Source organism: Micropterus salmoides, unplaced genomic scaffold (assembly GCF_014851395.1).
Source record: "Micropterus salmoides isolate LMB-PRFRI ecotype aquatic unplaced genomic scaffold, ASM1485139v1 Ms_hic_scaffold_15, whole genome shotgun sequence".
Taxonomy (NCBI): Eukaryota; Metazoa; Chordata; class Actinopteri; order Centrarchiformes; family Centrarchidae; genus Micropterus; species Micropterus salmoides.
Genome location: NW_024040596.1, coordinates 14,296,140 through 14,315,879, shown reverse-complemented (window position 1 = coordinate 14,315,879; position 19,740 = coordinate 14,296,140). Strand labels below are relative to the sequence as shown.

The following is a 19,740-nucleotide window of genomic DNA, read 5'->3' as shown; positions in this document are numbered from 1 at the left end:
TTGATGGCGCAAGTTAAAATTGTCTCAAGGGTAGATTTAATATATTGGGCAGTTGATGGCAGCTCTTTCCCTTGCATCCGAATCCAGAGAGGTTGGCTCCAGTGCCATGGGTCTTCTTGTCATAGTAAGCGCATAATAACATGATGGCTCTGTTGTATTTAAGTCCCCAGTAAGCTGTGACAGTACATACAATACCAAGACCCTAAAACTGAAGCAATTAAATGGAATTCAGCCATCATTTATTTTATTGTTCACACCTGTTTTTCTTCTTTGACATTTAATTTTGTCTCCTGCAAGAAAAGGCTGATCATGAACATGGTGGACACAGGAACAGGTCTGTGGAAATGGACTTGCAGCTGTGGGGTTGTCCATGCTCTGCTGCAGTCAGACACACTGACACAAAACTGCAGATTAGTAATCTGCAGTTCTCTATTTAAAGTTGAATTATTTTTACATTACAGAAACCTGCAACTCAACACACAAGTTTAATAAAAATTAAAGGAATCCCGTGCTTGATACAATTATGTCTTAAAACCAATAAAGGTGACCTGCGCTGACCCCTGAATTTTCTGTAGGATTTTGGATTTGTGGTTAGCACTGTCACCTCACAGCAAGGGGTTCAAACCTTGCTCCCTTTCTGTGTGGAATTTGCTTTGGCTTCCTCCTACCGTCCAAAGAGAAGCAAGCTAGGTTAATTGGTGATTCTAAATTGCCCATAACGAGTGGTTGTTCTTGTCTGTGTGCCCTGCGATGGACTGGCAGGGTGTCCCGGTGCCAGCTGGGATTGGCTCCAGCCCCCCAGCGACCCTGTACACAGGAGAAACGGTTGACAATGGATGGATGGTAGGGATTTATTTTCAAGACAGAGATTTCTGAAGGAAGCTTAAGAAGGTCAAGTTCTTGTCAGCTTTTACAGAGGAGCAATAGAAAGCATCCTGACTGAAACCATCACTACACACAGCCCAGGGCTGGAGGGCTCTGCAGCGGATGATTAAAACTGCTCAAAAGATCATTGGTACCCATCTCCCGAGCATCATCAATGAGGTGCCTACGCAGAGCTCAAAGGGTACTAAAGGACAGTACCTGTCCAGCCACAGCCTGTTCACCCTGCTGCCTTCTGGTAGGAGATACAGAAGTTTCTGCTGCTGCACCACCAGACTGCAGAGCAGCTTTTCCCCAAACTATCAGACTTTTAAACTCAAACTCATCCTCAGCGACTCCACTGTGTATATATATATATATATATAAAATAGTAAACAGATATATATATATCTGTTTACTATTTTTATAATTGCTTTTATATTGGGCTACTGTATATTGTCTGCTACGTAGCAGAAGGGAGTTACAAACTCAATTTCACTTTATAACCTGTTGTAATTTGACAAATCTACATTGTACCCTGTATTTTGTTTTGTTCCACCACAAAGCAAAGAAATACTTGTGTTAAATTTCAGTGTTTTTATGGAAGAAACGTTGCACTAAGCTTTTTGAAAAAAGTACAACGCTACCAACAATTTTGGTCAGGATATAGATGTCACATACAATCATTTTTCTCTGAAATGCAGGTGTGTATTTTTACCTGGGCGCCACCTGTCGTCGATCAACGGAAAGGCTTCAGATTGGTTCAAGGGTTGCCTGGATACAACGCAACAAATGCGGACCGTCACCTCACACGTCTGAATGCAAGCTGGGAAGAGTTAACATTAGCTTCACTTTTCTTCGTTAGCTGTTTTATTTGGCTCTTATATTTAGTATTTCATTAGCAAGTTAGGTCATATATCGGATAAAAATGACATCGGTGGTTCAGTACGGCCGAAGAAGAGGCTCCAGTAAGAGAGGTGAGAGCTGAAGAGAGAGTTTTGTTTTACACTTAGTGAAGGTAAAGTTAAGCTCGCTGGTAAAGCTAACAGACACTGTATAAGTCTGTGAAGGCAACAGCAGTGTTGAAATAATATGACATTAAACCCGAAAAATGGGTTTTAGTTTAATTATTATGCATCCATGTAATGTCAAGCCCACCAGTAAACATTTAACCTCTTTCAAAAGAAAACAACTTCCTGTGCAATTTCATATTTAATAATCTTGAAAGTAATGTACAGTATTATTGTTGCATTTGTTTACATTTCCAAATCCCCCTGCACAACCTTTTTATTTACAGTTTAACATATCATAAAACTAAGACAACTCATAAATTGGCGGCAGTACAGTAGCCTACTATATTTAAGCTGTATGATCTGATTACCTCTGTATTCAGGGACCATGCATAATAAAATTTAACATGTATACGATTCCATTGCATGTGTAACTTTACACATTACACATAAGTGGTTTCCCAGAATCACCCTATAGTGTGCTCAATGGTAGCTATGGCCCTGCTCTTATGAACACATAACAACCTTTGTTTGGCACACAGCAACTACTGTCCCTTCCAACATGTAACAAATATATGCATCCCATACCATTGTGGAGAAAAGCATGTAAGATATGACTATTTTAAAATTGCATAAAACACAAACTAATGGTGCATATTTTCAGTCCCCTAATACACTGTGTTCTAGATGTAGTGTTCGATGTACCGGAGGATCTTTGTAGTGTAATTTCCTCCTTTTTTTAATAGTGTCTTCAGCCGAGGAAGCCAGCAGGATGATCCAACCACCAGACCTCCGACAAGTCACTGTCTTAACCAAGGCTGAATGGCTGAGGATTCAGGATGAATTGAACCGGGTTAATAAAGACAAGGAGAGTATGAGAGAGGCAGCTAAACAGAGAGAGGCCCTGCACATGCAATCAAAAGAGGTGGTGAAGCTGTGGTCCAATACCTTCGCTGTAAGTTGCCTGCACGGGGTTCTCAAATGTAGTTTGCTTTCTTAAAATTAGATGTGCTTGTAAGGATGAAAAAAATCACAATATGCTGCAAGGAAGCAAAAGGTTAACACAGTCTATGTTTACATTTATCAAAGGGTCAAAGGCAAAAAAAGCTTGAGGCAAAGAAGATTCGGGAGCAGATTGAGGAGGAGAAAAGGAAACTGACTGATATAGAAGAGGCCAAATATCAGGAGCAGAAGCGGAAAGAGGCCATTCAAAAAGCCAAGACGCAGCTGTATTATCAAACCGACCGTGTTAAAGGATTACATGTTAGTCTAAGAATTGAGAATTATTGTGCCACTTGAACATGTTTGGCTATACATGTACATTGATGTTTTTGGGATAAAGCATGATTGTTACTACTCCCACAGCGTGCGCTCTTGCTGACAGAGGTACTGAAGGAAAGGGAGACTCAGATTGAAGTGAAGCAGAGAATCAAGAGTGCATCTAAAGACGTGGACAAAGAATTCATGAATATGGTAAAGGCAAGAGAGGACGAAGCCTTGAGACAGGAGCAGGAGAAAGCACTTGAGAAAAAGCTCAAGCAACAGGCTGTTGCAGAGGACCTGAAGCACCAGTAAGTCTCACATCAGATCCAAGAACCAGCTTTGAACATGCCAGGGATGCAACAGTTGGCAGGGTCTTCGCAGAAGTATAGATATGATGGTGCTCTCAATTTAAATGCATTACTGTTGTATGTAGTCTATTGTATGGTTAAATTGCATGAGAATATCCATTTAACATCTTATTTTGTAAGTGGAGTTATGGTGCTACCATGAACATATTTTGCTTCACGTCAGAGTGTGATTCTTTTTCTTTAGGATCATGGGAAATGAGCAAGTGAGAGAGCGACAGAAGATAGAGAACAAAAAGGATGGAGAGGAAACCCAGCGACTTCAAGAACTCTTTCAGTGGGAGCAAAGAATGGAGGAAGAAAGACAAGCACAGCAGAAGAGAAACCTTATGCAAGCTCACCTGGTAGGGTCTTAGCAGCACAGGGTATGTAGTTTTGTATGTGTGGTTTACTATAGATTACTCTGTATTTACAGGAACATATAACCAATAGGGACCTCATAAGAGCGACAGATGCACAAAAACAGGAGGCCGAAGAGGAGCAAAGGAAACTTTTTCTCTCTGCAAAACAAAAAATGATGAAGTTACGGAAAGACAAAGAAAGAGAATTGTTTAGGTAAGACCCAGCAAAACAATAAACACACACTGCAAAACTTCAAATAATAACCCAGGCTTTTTTTTGCCTAAATCAGTAATCTCACAGAACTTCTGTAAAAACCAGACCAGGCTTCTAACTGAGACCTGAGACAATGGGTTTTCACATCAATTAAATGGAGCTTTTTGGCATGGGAAACAGTCGTTTACATTGCCAAAGCAAAATGTTAAAATAAAAACATGTACATAAACAGAAGAATTGTGCTTTCATATATATATATATATATATATATATATATATATATATATATATATAGATATATATATAGATAGATATAGATATAGATATAGATAAGTAAACTAAGGTAGACGAAGTTTAAAAAAATACAAATAAGATATATAAAAGACTGCTACATTTAAAAATGTAATGAATGAAAATGTGTTTGTATCACGATCATACTTGTGAGTTGTTTCATTCTTCAGAGAGGCTCAGCTGCGCAGGGAAATGATCATGAACAAACTGACGGTTAAACAGCAGGAGCAAACTGTCAGCGAGGAGCAGAGTATCGCAAGGGCTGTCGCTGAGCGCGATGCAAAACAGGCACAGCAGCAGTGGGAGGAGGAGATGAAGAGGGCTACTATGTTGAAGTCAATCGTTGCACATAGAGAATTCTTGGTAACACAAGTTCATGTCCTGCAAAATACAAAGTTACCATAGTATAAAGCTTTTCTTAAGTCAGTAATATGAAAAGTGTTCTTGGTTACTTATGTAGTTTAAAAAATTGTAGATAATTATTTTCTTTTAAAGCTGCAGAGAAATCTGGGTTAATTTGAGGCTCGTGAAAAGTTCATCCACTTGTAACTAACACATGTTGTCACACCTGTAAAACAAACTGTGTTTCATCAGAGACAAGAAAAGGAGCAGAGGGACAAAATGGCAAAACAAAACACTCAAGACACACTTCAGGCCCAGAAAAAGGCTGACAGAATATTTTCTGAGAAACAACAACTAAAGGCTCTGAAGATCAAAGGAGATGGAAGAAAAGTACAAGAATTCAATGCCACACAGATGGTAATGTTGAAACTATAGTATCTCCACATCATTACAAACATGAACACTTTTGGTTTGTTCTGTGAAAGAAAACTTGTATGATGTTTATCTTTCATCTGTAGGCTGAAAAAAGTGCTAGGCTTCAGCAGCTGAGAAGAGAAGAACACGAGTGGGAGGAGAAGAACGCAGAGCTCATGGCTGAGGAGGAGAACCAGTTTCAACAGTATTCACAGCACATCATCAGGGCAGCGGCGGAGGCTCAGCGAAATGTGTTTCCACTTTGCAAAGCTGCGAGGGAAGGGATTGGAGCCGCTTCCAGTGCAGTCAGGCCCAGCTTCCTCGTTCAGGACCGTACTGGTGCTCAAATGCCAAAATATGTCTCCGGTGCCACCCAGAACATTAAAATGCTTAATGAGGCTGTAGATATTCAAGAAGCAAAGAGGAGACTTGGATTCACATGGTGATAGGTCACTCCCAGTTGCCAAATTTGGTTCTGAGAATTTTCCCCTAAATTTACCATCTTTGAACATACTGAATGTTTTAATAACGGCCTTAAAATATTTTGACAAAGGCTGTATCTAAAATCACTCCCTCATTCACTACTCCGTATGTCATAGACGCTCAATAGTTTGCTCTATTATATAGTATATGGGGAACTGTTTTGTGTAACCACATAGAGGTATAATGCAGCACAACACTCATATGTATAATATTTAAGTATGATGCATTGCATTGTGGGATTTAAATAGTGTCCATGGGGCATCCTACATGTTTAAGCAATGATCTAAACCGCAATATCCCATTTTGTGTGCAGCCAGTGACCCGTTGTTTCCATCTCGCTAATAAAAGGCAAAAAACATGCCCCATGTAACTAAAAAATACAAAAAAGTAGTCTCTATGCCATGGACATTTTTTGGGCACAACATAGTACAACCTTTTTAAACTTACAGTACACTGTACAGTATTTGGTAAATAGGGAGTGATTTTGGACTAAAACCTGTGTATATTATTTACAGTAATATGTGCTGTCAACATTCTCGCAATATTCTCTGAATGTTTCAGTCAGAATGCTTGACTGCTTATTATGGACTTCTGTAACGTTTCACACATTCTGTAGAGAAACTTATGGTTAACATTTTGAGGTTATTGTGAGATTGCAACACGTACATAATTGTTGTAGTTTGTAATGAATCATTCGTTATTTAGATGTTGTTAATCAACTACCCCAAGCAGAGAAGATCACTCTGGACTGTTGTCAACACTAAAACGAGTGATTAATCACCTCTGCAGTTCATTGAACCCGACACTGGATGACACAATGTTAACAGTACGGTGTAAATTTCATGTAATACCGATGTCACTGTTGGTTCATGTAATTTTGGATGCCAATCATGTTTGGGCCTCCAAAGGATAGTGTTTGTTAGCATTTATATAATATTACAACAATTGTTTAAAATCAAAGTGGAGCCTTTTATTACATTCTATACTGCAGTCGAGATCTTCTTAAAAGCAACTTGTACAAATCACAAATTATACAAATTGATTTAATATTGTACTTACAGCATGACATGTTTTTTCATTCAAAAAAAACAAACCAGAGGTATCTCAAAATCAGTTAACAAACAGGATTACAGTAAAATGCTGTGGATGTACAAAACAAAGTTATTGATGTACATATTTCGTCTAACATGGCAGGGATAAGCATGCAAGAAAGTATGTATTCTCTTCCAGATTGATTGTTGAAGTAAAAACAACTTGACAAGTTTGAATCACAGCACGCCAAACTTAGACGTCCTTATCCCCTAAACAAACTGTTAAATAACATTAAAACAAATTACCGGAGAAATCAGGGGGGAAAGACTTTTTTTTTTTTTTAAATGGATCTAAAGCCAAAAAATAATTTACCAAAGAACTCAAAACAAACAGCCTTCAAACTGACTCTCTGGTCAAACAAAAAAATGGTACTTTTACACACTGTAGGTGAACTGCTTTGCCAGTAACAAAGGCTTTTCTCTTAACTGACCACAATGCAGCTTCACCTACCCATCAACAGTGTAATGCACTTAATGGGGGACAAATCCACAACTTCCATTCATTCAGTGCCAAATTGAAGTCCACAGTTCAGCCAAAGCTCACATGGTTGCAAGTCAGTTTTGAGAATTAGCTTTGACAGAATTTGACAATTGTGTTAGCTTTGGCTGAGCTGTGGAGTGAGGGTTTTGCACTAAATGAGGAATGTGAGTTAGTCCCACTGTGGATGGAAAGCTGGTGCTGCATATGTGTGTGTGTGTGTGTGTGTGTGTAATGGGTAAAAAGATATGGACAGACAGACTTCAAAACTCCCAATCTCTTCCTTTAGGATCTCATCACAGGCTCAGTCGCTGTCAGAGCTAGAGCTTGATTTATTCCTCTTGCTGTCGTTTCTGTCTCTGCCTTTTGTACTATCAGGTCTTGGTTTTGCCGGGCTTCTTCGGTCTTTGGATTTGGAAGTACTTTTTGCTCGGCTCCATTTGCGTTCTGGGCTTTTTTGACTCTTCCGTTTGTCGTCTCTATCAATCTCAGTGCTGCTGCTACGTTTTCGCCTTTGGTTGGCAACTTCTCTGTCTCGGTCCTTTCTATAAGATGACCCGTCTTTGCTGTGGTCTCTCTTGTTACTCTTGCTCCTGGAGCGCCTGCTTCTGTGCGAGTCTCTTGGCTTGTTTCTATCTGGACTTCTTGTTCGAAATTCCTTGTCCCTGGATGTTTGGCGCCTCTTATTCTCCCTTTCGCTGTTGTGTCGTCTTTCCTGACTCCTGCTACGTTCTCTGCCCCTCCCCCCTCTGTCCTTTTCTCGTTTTTCTTCTTTGTCTTTTGATACTGCAGGTCCACTCCTTTCCCTGTTCCTGCTACCTGATCTGTACCCATCTTTTGTAGTTGTTCTTTCCTTGCTTTGAGACTTTGCCCTAGTTCTCTCACCATTTCTTCCTTTGGTATCCTCTTTATGCTTTTTATCAGACTCTTGGCCCTTATTTCTATCTTTATTATGATCAGATTCTGACTCCTCTTTTTTATTAGCATTTCGGTCTTTGCTCCTTGAGAGACCTCTCCTGTCATCACTTTTGTGCTTCTGAGACTTTTCTCTGCTTTTTGACCTCCTACTCTTTTCTCTGCTTTTACTGCGGCTTTGAGACTTTTCTCTTTTCTTTGCCTTGTGTTTGCTATGCTTCTCATCCTTCTCAACAGCACGGTCTTCTTTGCTTTTGGACCTATGTGACTGAGTTTTCTTGTCTTTTTTACCCTCAGCTGAGTGTTCATGCTTTGAGTCGGAGGTCCGTCTCTCTCTTCTTGGAGGTTTAGCGGCCTCATCCATGTCACCTCTGTAAAATAGTGCAGTCAATGTAACCTACAGAACATGACAACTATCAAGTCAAATGACAGCGTTCAATTATGTTCTGAGCCAATTGTTATATTCTATTCTGCCTATTCAAACAGGAACGCTTCAGATTTTTAATGTAGCTGTCCAAACTGATTCGTGCTTCAGTTACATTTGTAACTGCGTCCACAAAATTTACGTTTCACTTAAGCATGCAAGTACATTGTGTTCTTGGCTGTGAGCACTGACAAAAACACCTCAGGCTGGCTAAAACAGTGTTTACATACTGCTGAATATGTCAAAATGAGGTTATCTTACCGGTCACCCTTGATCCAGCGCTCTCCAGTGAGTGGCCTCATCCTTTGACGGTTCATCTCCTGACGCCAGTGTGGAGGGGTTTCACTGCGGCGAAAACGATCTCTGGACCTTGAACGAGAGCGTGACGGAGTCCGATACCGCTGGATGGGAGAAAAGACAGACACCTTACAAAACTGAAATTAAAATGTTTAGAAATGGTGAAATTACATGACAGTTAATAGACACAGTATGAATTGTAGGGGATGGTGGAAAAAAATCGGTTCTTTGATGCATCCCGATGCAGACGTGGAAGATTCTGAATCCATTAACAAATGTCGATTATTAAATGTTAATTCATAACGCAATGTTGATGGAACGCAAAAGGCGGAACTTGCGGAGGTGCAACGGCCGGATCGCCTGTGGCGTGCACACAACAGAGACCGGTGCGGAATGAATGACTACTTAAATGTCACACAATCATTAATATCAATGAACAAGTGATGATTTTAACTTGCACACTGTGGCGAGCTCTCTGTGTATCCTGCAGAATATGACAGTGAAAGTTAGTGGAGAAAAATATTAGCAATAACTTTAAGTCTGGTAGTAAACGTGCAGTGTAGTTCACAGTGTGTCCGTTAATCAACATATTGTTGTTTCCCCAACTCCTGGAAAAGTGAACATCAGGTACAAGCTTGGACTAAACTGGTGTACAGCTTTGTCCTATATACATACATACATACATACATACATACATACTGTAAGTTACATCCTGATAATTATATTTCAGTTTTCAGGAGTCTGACAACTGGTAATTAAAGTAATGAAAGTTGTGACTATGGAGCTGAGGTTAATGAAGTAAATTAGGGATGCAGAAAAATACTGTTTAATGAGGGGAACTCTCATATACTACTCTTTGTGTGCATGAGGGGTGAGAGATATCTGCATTGGCTGTAAAGTCCTTTCAAGCTAATTAGGAGATCTTTCTTTTGAATTTTAGTGCACAAATTAAATGCTTAGTAACTATCCAGAAAGATACATCAAGATAATCGTTTTATAAATCGCATCGCAGCCCTCTGAATCGTAATCGAATTGTGAGGTGCCAAGAGATTCCCACCCCTAGGGAGTTGTGCACCTACCCTTGGACCCCTGCCTTTTATCTTCCTCCCGGATCGTGTCATCACTAATCTCCTGTGAAACGCTGACTGAGAATTAAATGAGCCAGTACTAGAGACAGAAAAAAAACAAGTTGTGAAAATTAACAGACAACTGCATGTTTAGAGTTTTGCTATAACATGCCGTTTGTCAAGCAGACTTACCTCTCTCTCTGCCTTTCCTCTTTATTTCGCGGCTCCTTTTCTGGCTCCTCATTTGACTTCTGGGCCAGCTGGGGACTCCTCCTCATGAGGAATCGATTCTCTGGGATGGGTGGAATTTCCTCAGGACGTACAGTAGATGTAACCAACTCTTCTTGTTCTTTCTCTTCAGCACTTTCAGCCTCTGACCTAGGAAAGCATTGCAGCTCAGAAAATAAGACACTAGGTACGGTTTACACTGCAGACAGTGAAAATAAATGGAGGTACCTTTTCTTTTCCTTCTTCTTCTGCTTCTTTTTTAGTTTTTTCACCTTCTTTTTCCTCTTCTTAGATTCTTTCTCTGATTCTTCAGAATCAGAGGAGGATGCGGATGAGCTCGCAGAGTCGGTGGAGCTACTGCTGGAACTGGAAGAGGCCCGCTCTTTCTTTTTTCCATCTTTCTTTGCTGCAAACATTTAAGAGTCTGTCAGAAGCACTTCTATAAAATCTAAAAACAATAACCACTGCGTCCATCTTGGCAGACAAATCACAAGTGGAAGTTTGAAACTTATTTTGAAAGTACAGACAATGGTTCACACAAACAAACCTTTAGATTTGGGGATGAGCTCTCCACAGTTCAAAACCTTCACGTCAGCATATGGTCTGCTATTAGGATCCGTTTTCTGGCTCTCCATGGTTTGAACAACCTCTTGGCCAGAAATCACATGACCAAAAACTACATGGACACTGAGAAAATATAGTGGTGTTCATCTTTAGCTATGTTGATATAAGACAAGCAAAACATAGTGTACACTGTGTACTATGCAATCAATCAGCACTTACCCATCCAGATGCGGTGAGGGTTTTGTTGTTCTGAAGTGTCACAGGCCATTCAAGAAAAGAGGCATTTCATTATTTGTTTGGTTTAGGCACAACAAAATGAACTAATAATGCATCAGATCTATAATATATATAGCAACTGACACATTGCTTACATGAAAAACTGTGATCCATTTGTATCTTTGCCTCTATTGGCCATAGACAGCAGGTACTCCTTGTTGTGTTTCACAGCAAAGCTTTCATCTGGGGGAAAAGGAGAAGATTGTACTGCCATCTTGAAGCCAACGCCGGTTTGGATAACAACTGACAGCTTTGACAGTGGCCTCTTTACCTTCAAAAAAGCCTCCGTAGATGGATTCGCCTCCTCTTCCATTACCTACGATGTCAATAAAAGAATAAAACACAAGCAAGGAGGCTGCTACAGGAAAAAAAATGTTTGTGTCATAAAACTTAATTTCTGGTCATTCAAATAGATTGGGTAGGGTAATGTTAACTGGCAGCTTTGTGATGCTATTGACATAGAGAGACTTGCAGTCAGTAACTACACCCTTGCCTTCTTAAAGTGGACCATAACCATGGGTATTCTAAGCTAAGTACATCGTCCACAAACTTCGACCTTTATTAACTCACCTTCACTGAAGTCTCCTCCTTGAATCATAAAGTCTTTTACAATTCGATGGAACAGACATCCTTTGTAGTGCAGAGGTTTCTGAGTTCCTTTACCAATGCCTTTCTCACCTGAATAAAACCACAGTACGTGTCAATATCGATCTGTGCCATGGAGTAAAAAGTTTTGACACATTCTTATTGGAAACACACAAACAAAAAAAAAGTATTCACCTGTGCAGAGGCACCTGAAGTTTTCACATGTTTTGGGACAGATGTCTGAAAACAATTCCACCACAACTCTGCCGACTGAGAGGAAAGATCATCATTAGTGTGTTGGTTTTGCTTATTTTGAGAAAGAAATTACTTTAAGTTCATTAGGTGAATCTACTTAAAACGAATACAGTGTAATACAACATCATTGCAAAACTTGATTATTACTGCATACATATAGGAGTTTCTAATATTTTGCTAAGCCCACATATATCAGTGATGGTAGACTAAATATTAGAAAGAATGTTTATACTACAACACAACAGCAGCATAAACTACAGTCTCCAACCGATCTTACAGTTGAACCATCGATTATTAAAACGTATAATGGTCATATTATTGCAGGGCTGTTGTATTAAACTGCATTACTTGTAGCTAAAGTGAACATTTCCGTAAGTAGCCAGAAAGTTTACACAAGTTTATTTCTTACCGAGTACATTACTGATTCCAATGTCAAGGAAGCACCGAGTGCGCTGAGCCTTGATACCCATGATCACCTCTACTGATCAAAACAGCTGAAGGTGAGAAACACACATAAAACACATGTTAGTGACAACTTATTAATACCTTGCCCGTAGGATGTCAATTAACAGTCGGAATTATCTAAAAAAAAATAATCACGCACACCTAACGTTACCGGGTCTGACCAGCTAAACGATTTATTTAAATGCTACTGAATACCATATGATGCAAACCACGTCATAAATGTGTTGACTTACAATACTGGTATATCAAATTAACAAACGTTACTGTTTACGTTGCGATGACAGCTTTGATAATAACGTTATGCAAAATTAGGCTGGCTAATGTTGGTTTGTTTTCCACTCGCTAGCTAGCGTTAGCTAACTAGCAACGCCTTTTAAGTCCCATTTGACATGTGGAGCTGATTAAAAAGATATTTTTAACAGTTTCCCCGCTCACACACTCACCAATCTGGATTGTATCGCTTTGCTTTCACATAGGCACACCGAAGACAGACGTTAGGCCTGGTGTTAGCATTAGCAAGTTTACCTAGCCACCGCCAGACAACATGTAACGTTACAGAGATTCTCCTTCATATCCTGAAACCATGTTGCCATACGATTTGGACTTATTAACTACACGCACATATCGCTAACACGTGGTTAATGGGAAATCACATCACCTGGAAACCCAAGGATATCACTCCATACAGCGAGCAGTTCTCACAAACGGCGAAAATTAAGTTTCATTCAGCGTTGCGCTCACAGACTGGTTGCGCTTAGCGTTTTCTAAAGATGGCGCGGCAGGGACGTCAATGGATCTGGAGGATCGTGCGCAGTAGGGCGCGCAGCTGAAGAGGCCTGTGAGCTGTGTGCCCTGAAACTGACCTGGCAGGTATGAACAACTTAAAGGGTATTGAAAGGAATGGTAACATTATGGGGAGTCCAAGACCAAGGGGAGTCGCATTATTCTTTGCAATCTCAGGTTAAAAAAGCCAGGTATTGTTATGGTTCCAGAAGAGATTCTATTAAAATCTGTATGTTTAAGTTCGGCATTGTGGGCTATATCAGTTCTTATATTATAGGAAAGCATCCTTATGTGCTTTGCGAGGGTAGAAACTCTGAAACTGTTGAACATGTTTTACTGAAATGTAATAAATACAATATAGAAAAGAGTTATAAAACAGATTAACAGATTCGGGGATGGGAGAGGTCATTTTCAATTAAATCTACATTGGCTCAAAATGAGAATCACCACTTGATTATTAAAAAAGTATATAACAGTTTATACATGATACAGGGTTATAGATGACAATGAAGCAATCCACATTAAGAAGAACAAGAAGAAGACCTGTAAGGTATAACAATAATCCCTCTGGCTTCTCAAACTCATTCACATCGCCCACGCAGCTCCTGCATAACAGGGAACGATATATAAAGAATCATTAATGTGAGGTCATGTGAGGGAAATCAGGGTCCTGTGAAGATAATGTATAGTTTCTTTGAGTGATTCAGAAGGATAATTTGCGTTTGTGTCAGATGTATTTACACTATGAAAACACCTTAATTAATCCCTCAAAACTTCTGGTTGCCTTTCCTAAGGACACGCTAGACTCCCCAGCATGCGTGGGCTGCTGCTGCCTGAAAGGCAAAGCCCAGGGTTTGAAGATATTCCAACTTCCTTATGTCACTGGCTACGGAAGTGAAACATTATAGCACACATGCTAGGTAATAATTTGACTTTGAATGAGGCTTTAATGACAGTATTATATTTGTGTTAGATATATACTATTTGAACCTCTATAATCTGCAGAAATCTATCTAAAAACCCAGTTAGCACGGCTAATCTGGGGTTGTCAGTCGTTTTAGGTGATTGTCTCTTCATCCACGTGAATACCGTGTTAGCAAACTGAGCTTAGCTACTCAGCTCACTCCAGTACAGTGGTGCACTAAAGGAAAGTCATATGCAATCTCTCAGTGGGTCTCTAAGCGAGATGAAATCGTCAGGACCTGAGGTCAGCATGACACACTGAGCTAACCTCATGAAGTGTATTCTTTGTGCATACAATTAAACTCATAACCAAATATATTGTGATAAATTTTAAAATAATGTGTTCTTTTCTGTGTTTTTTTTTCAGTTGACACGTGCGGAGCACCTAACATCTAACTTAATACTTACAAACTGTACCTTTGTGAATGTGATCTCAGCTGCCTGAGCCTGCCTGCTTGTTTCACATTGAGGTGGACAGTGGACAATCTGTTGGTACAATGAAGACCCCAGTGCATACTTAATTTGAGCCAAGGTCTGTGGTGATGTTGCGGCTCCGGTGTGTGAATTCCTTCCTTCAGAGGCTCCGTCATGGGGGGACAGTGAACCGAGACCAGGTTTTGGAGCAACTGCGGGTTTGTTCTGCCGAAGATCAGCTGTTTGATGTGGTGGGCAAGAACAAGGCCAAGCTCACAGTGAGCCATGTCAGCTGGGCTGTGGGGATGCTATGGCAGTTTCAGAAAGAGAAACCACAAATGCTCAGGACTGTCGAGCTCCTCAAGAACCACCCACAGTTCTTGACTCTCCGGGTTTTGGCAGAGAACAAAATAGCCCTTATGGATGACTTTATGTTGGTCGACATGCTTTACAGTTTCCTCAGGTACATTAAGATATAGACACAATCAGATTATGTGTTGTGCATTTGCATTAGGAAATAGTGATGATAACACTGTATTATTGTCTGTCTTTTAGGTTGAATGTGGATCCACATGACTCTCTTGTTCAGCAGTTGGTTTCAGAAGCATGGCTCCGAGTAGACAGGTATGATTTGCATCACATTGTTTTTTTGTTTTGTGTAAGTAAGGTGTAGGGCTGCAACTAACTATGATTATGAAATATACAATGATATAAAAAAGAGAAAAACAGCAGATTGCTACATAAGAGAAGCATTTTTGTTTAATACATTATTAAAAGTCAAATCTGGATACCACTTCTTGTTACATTTTCTGTCAATCCATTGATAGATTGTCTTAATTGTTTCAGCACTAATGAGATGTTACACAAATGTGGATTTTTGCAGATTTCCAATGGCATCCCTGTCCAAGTTCGCCATCTGTCTCAGTGATCAGCACCTTCAACACAGTCCTCTGATGGGCCATATTGCCAGAATTGTGGATCAGAGGTTGTCATCTATTGATGATGCCAGGTTGGTCTTGAGACAGATATGATCAAATACCTTCAAATATAAGTACCTACATATTGTGTATTTACTCTCTGGCCACGCTTTTCCAGGATCCTAACTACACTGATGATAAGCGTGTCGTCCCTGGTGTCTCCCCGGCTTCGGGATGCCCTCATTAGCAGGGCAGACCGTCTCCTGGACACCATGGATCCCTCAAGTTATAACAACCCACGGAGAGTGGTGCAGTTCCTCCGCAACATCAAGTACAGTCACCGGCCCCTGCTGGAGAAGTGCAACCAGATCCTCTTGTGCAACATTCCCAGGCTGGACGCAGAAAACATTAGCATCATCATGGGACTGTATCAGTCCCTGCAGTTCAACAACTGTGACTTCAGGCTGGCTGTTAAACAAAGACTAACAGAACTGGTTGATTCAAGCACCGACCCTTTCTCCTTCACTAAACTGTTTGTCGCTCTGGCTCCGATGGCCAGCCAGGAGATCAGAGAAGGGTTCGTATCGTTATCAGTGGGGTGAACCTTGAGTGGAAATCTAAGCCTATACAACAATTCTTGAGTCTCACAGGTTTCCACTGTGGTTTCATCTTTCTTAGGTTGGAGAACACTGCCCTCCTGTTGGCGGATGAGCTCAATGCACAGCAGGCTCTGGCTGTAGCTGAAGCTCTAGAAGAGATTGAGAGCAGGAATCTTAGCTTACTGAACAAGTGAGTTCATATCTCTGCCATACAGCACCTGCCTAGCTTAAGAAGTGAAGGCGATATGATAAAGTAATAAAGTATTTCAGATATCGGCTAATATCAGCTTATTATGAATTAGAAAAGTTCATTCTTGATCTTGGAAACAGACCAGTTTAGGACCTCTGCTGTTTCTTTCGATCATGTCCCATGATCTTCCTCAGCAGATACAGTTGCCCAATTATCATGGACTCGTCTTGTAGATGTTTAAAGATGTTTTTGATTTAAAATTAATTCTTGACAAAATCCCACCACAAAACCAGTGTTTCCATTACATTGTTTGATAAGGGTAAGTAAAGTGTAAAATCTCCAACTCAGTCTTGTTCACAATTCTTTAAAAATCTAATTAAATGGATCCTTATCATAATGTTTATTTAATGTGCTAATGTAAAAAGACAAATCTCCACGTATACATTGAAATATCTGTTAAATATTTTGTATTATTACTATGTTATTTTCCAGAATTGCATCAGTAATCCAAAAGAACCTTCATGTCTACAAGCCAGTAGAGGTGGCCAGAGTCACCCAAGCCCTTTTTCTGTTGCAGTACCAGAACCCCGAACTCTTCACTAAATTAAGAAACATTTTGGTCAAGTAAGGCTTTATTTGAGCTCAGGACATTTTTTATTCACATTTTGATTGAATAACACTGACTGATATAATTTTTATCTTGCAGCTTTTTGCAGCGCAGTGTCTTCCCCTACGAAGTCACCATGTTGACCCGCGTCCTCTCCATGCTGCCCTGCCCACGACTTGACGAGGGTGTGATTTCACGGGTGGACGCAGTGGTGTCCCAGTGCAATCTCAATGACCTCAACACCATTTCTTTTGCCGTTGCCAAGTGGGTACGCAACGATCCCTCCTACCGCCACAACACCCCCAGCAAATACGTCCGTCTGCTGCAGACCCTGAACCGCTGCGGGCACGAGAGGCTGAAGACGGCTGACCGGCTGGAACTGCTGCTGGAGGAGCTCAGGTACATTTCGGGAGAGTGGTTTGAGGAAATGCTGGTTGAAGAGACAATGGTCACACTGCAGAGGATGATGGACCAAATAAATTGGACCAATTTGCCTGAGCTGGCCCTCTTCCTAACAAGGATAAATCACGTCTGCCCTCCCCTGATGGACCGCATCGCCTGTGTGGCCATTAAAGACATTGACAAGGTGCTGTAAGAGACATCACAGTATATTAAGTCTGGAAAAATTAAATGTATAGTAACTGTACCTCTCCTGCATCATTTTTAAGATTCACCACTCTGCAACATATGCCACGCTGCTACCCTTCTCTGTCCTGAATTATGATTCTGCACAAGCAGACGAGTTGTACGATGTTTGTATTCAGCGCATCACTCCTCATATAAGTAAGTGAATCGCTTTACACATTTTTTTGTTTGTTTTAAGCTTACACTAACGCTTTTCTCTGTGTTTGTAGGCTCCTTTGACCCTCATCTGCTAGTTCTCCTGGCATACTCCTTGGCTGTGGCTGACTGTTTTTCTGAGGAACTAGTCAGAGAAATCTTCAGTATAGACTTTCTGGGAAAGCTGGATGCCCAACTAGAAAGTAAATTTGAAATACAATTGTTAATATGCATCAGGAGCAAAATATTCATCTTGAGATGTAAGCACTACACACTTGTTCAATCAGGACTAGTGTAACTATTCTCCTTACTTCTTACAGCCCTACCTGATGCCCTTAATATGCGGACCAGACTGCGCCTCATGGAGCTCAATCGTGCCGTGTGTCTCGAGTGTCCTGAGTTCCAGGTGCCGTGGTTTCATGAGCGCTACTGCCAGCAGCTCCGAAAGAAAGGTAACTAGAGAAACTATTGTCGGGTTTTTAAAATGGAATTTAAAGGAATCTATACAATTCAGTTGTCTGTCAAAATGTTTTTCAGTGAGTGGCATTGTCAGTCCTGCGCAACAGCAAATCCACAAAATGCTGGGTGAAGTTCTTGGTGGCATTAACTGTGTTCGAGTAGCAGTTGTCACTCCATATTTTTACACCATAGGTGAGTAAGATTGGATCATTTTGCATCTCTCTGATATTTTATCACACCTTTTCTATTCTCTGAAAAAGGATAACAGACGCTGATACGAGTGGGAGCCTCTAGACTTAAAATGTATCGATTTAATTTCGTACATTAATAAGGAAAATACACATTAATCAACCTAAAATTATAAAATTGACAGATAGCCATGCATGCAACATGATGCAATAACACATAAGACATAATAAAATACAGAAATCATTATGTTGATCTTGATAAAATTTATATGAATGAAATTCAATGTATACCTACTGAACACAAGCTTGGCTATCACATTAAATTTCCCTGCACTGGCCTCCAAAAAAGGATGGGATGTCATGTCTCTGATGCTGGTAATAACTGAATATTGATCAGAGGGATCACAAACTATTAACTGTGTATGAAGCCAACAAAAAACACAAGCTTGAATTTGTCCATGATATGGGCTTCTACAGAAGTGAATGGGAAATAGAGCGAGTACTCACAGTCATAGGACGAATGTGTAACGTGAGCGCATTTTGTCGTTTCAGACTTTGAATGCATTCTGGACAAACGCCTGCAGCCGTTGCCCTACAGTGAGCCTAGCACACTGCAGATCTCAGACAGAGGAAAGGTTCACTGGGGGACAAGCTCACTGGAAAACACCAGGGATGATCTGGTACCTGGAGCTCAGCGGTAGGCGATACATCGGAAAACAGCCTGATTATTAAAGATGAATAATTAGACCACTCAGAAATGAAGTATGATAGATATTCTGTTTTTATGTATCACTCAGAGTGGCTGTGGACTTTCTTGATTCAAAGTCCTTCTGCAAGAATTCTCACCATATGAAAGGTGAAGCCCTGATGAGGAAAAGACACCTGGAAATTCTGGGATACCGAGTGGTTCAGGTGAGAAAGCAGCATTTAAGATTCCCTGCGGTATTGTACAGCTCTTACTCTGAATCACATCAATTATGAGAGATTTCCAAAACTCACTACAATTTGTGTTTTACAGATCCCCCACTTTGAATGGAACTCTATGGAGCTCTCAACACAGGACGCCTGGAAGGAATATCTAAAGAAGAAAATATTTAGAGAGCTTTCTTCTTGAAGGCCGTTATTTATTGAATAATGAAATGTAAAATGCAACATTATAAGGATCAACACTGAGCCTTTGAGATTTTTTCAGGCTGAACGACAGTATGTTAATGTACATCAAGTGCTCCTTAGTTTTAGTCACTGAGCATAAAGTTGACATGAATCTACCTCATTCATGTTAAGTGCCATTGTCTACTATGTGCTTTTGTATGAAAATGAGTTTTTTAAATAAAATGTAACGCTTCTTGGTTAATTTTCAGTGTTGCTCATCAAACTGAATTAATTTGTATTGTTTTAGATAATTTATTACAAGTTAAGATTCAGGGTAGTTAATAACAGCTGTAAAGTCAATAATGACCGGAACATCAGCTGATACCCCTGTCCGCTTATGGTGAGTATTGTATATTAATTTACACGAATCATTCGAACCTTTAGTTGAATCCAGTCGATTCTTTTTAGTTACTTTTCTCATACAAAAACAATGGTATTGGCTGGAAATGTTTTAAATAA

The 19,740-nt window shown here is 40.2% G+C and overlaps 3 protein-coding genes across 5 annotated transcripts; 2 read left to right on the top strand and 1 right to left on the bottom strand.

Moving 5' to 3' along the window:
• Positions 1-1,570: 1,570 nt before the first annotated feature.
• On the top strand, positions 1,571-5,547 carry ccdc173 (coiled-coil domain containing 173). The gene is made up of 9 exons (XM_038720482.1): positions 1,571-1,838; positions 2,618-2,826; positions 2,961-3,134; positions 3,237-3,442; positions 3,687-3,843; positions 3,915-4,054; positions 4,516-4,708; positions 4,940-5,104; positions 5,206-5,547. The coding sequence occupies exons 1-9, from the start codon at positions 1,790-1,792 to the stop codon at positions 5,545-5,547; spliced, it is 1,635 nt and encodes a 544-aa protein (XP_038576410.1). The 5' UTR covers positions 1,571-1,789.
• A 990-nt stretch (positions 5,548-6,537) lies between these two features.
• ppig (peptidylprolyl isomerase G (cyclophilin G)) lies at positions 6,538-13,034 on the bottom strand. Of its 2 annotated transcripts, none has more exons than XM_038720478.1 (13): positions 12,888-13,034; positions 12,174-12,258; positions 11,705-11,779; positions 11,495-11,602; positions 11,196-11,240; positions 11,020-11,107; positions 10,868-10,897; positions 10,632-10,771; positions 10,313-10,490; positions 10,049-10,234; positions 9,869-9,956; positions 8,754-8,893; positions 6,538-8,439 (listed from the first exon to the last, which is right to left on the bottom strand). In XM_038720478.1, the coding sequence occupies exons 2-13, from the start codon at positions 12,232-12,234 to the stop codon at positions 7,458-7,460; spliced, it is 2,121 nt and encodes a 706-aa protein (XP_038576406.1). In that variant the 5' UTR covers positions 12,235-12,258; positions 12,888-13,034; the 3' UTR covers positions 6,538-7,457. The 2 variants fall into 2 exon arrangements, with proteins under 2 accessions (XP_038576406.1, XP_038576407.1); XM_038720479.1 differs by lacking the exon at positions 12,888-13,034 and adding an exon at positions 12,673-12,848.
• Positions 13,035-13,860: 826 nt separating this feature from the next.
• Positions 13,861-19,483, top strand: fastkd1 (FAST kinase domains 1). Of its 2 annotated transcripts, none has more exons than XM_038720477.1 (15): positions 13,861-13,932; positions 14,343-14,852; positions 14,945-15,013; positions 15,273-15,398; positions 15,485-15,883; positions 15,985-16,095; positions 16,588-16,719; positions 16,802-17,288; positions 17,371-17,485; positions 17,557-17,685; positions 17,803-17,934; positions 18,020-18,133; positions 18,682-18,826; positions 18,927-19,041; positions 19,148-19,483. In XM_038720477.1, exons 2-15 carry the CDS (start codon positions 14,518-14,520, stop codon positions 19,241-19,243), a joined length of 2,505 nt encoding a protein of 834 aa, XP_038576405.1. In that variant the 5' UTR covers positions 13,861-13,932; positions 14,343-14,517; the 3' UTR covers positions 19,244-19,483. The 2 variants fall into 2 exon arrangements, with proteins under 2 accessions (XP_038576405.1, XP_038576404.1); XM_038720476.1 differs by lacking the exon at positions 13,861-13,932 and adding an exon at positions 13,939-14,219.
• The last annotated feature ends 257 nt before the right edge of the window (positions 19,484-19,740 follow it).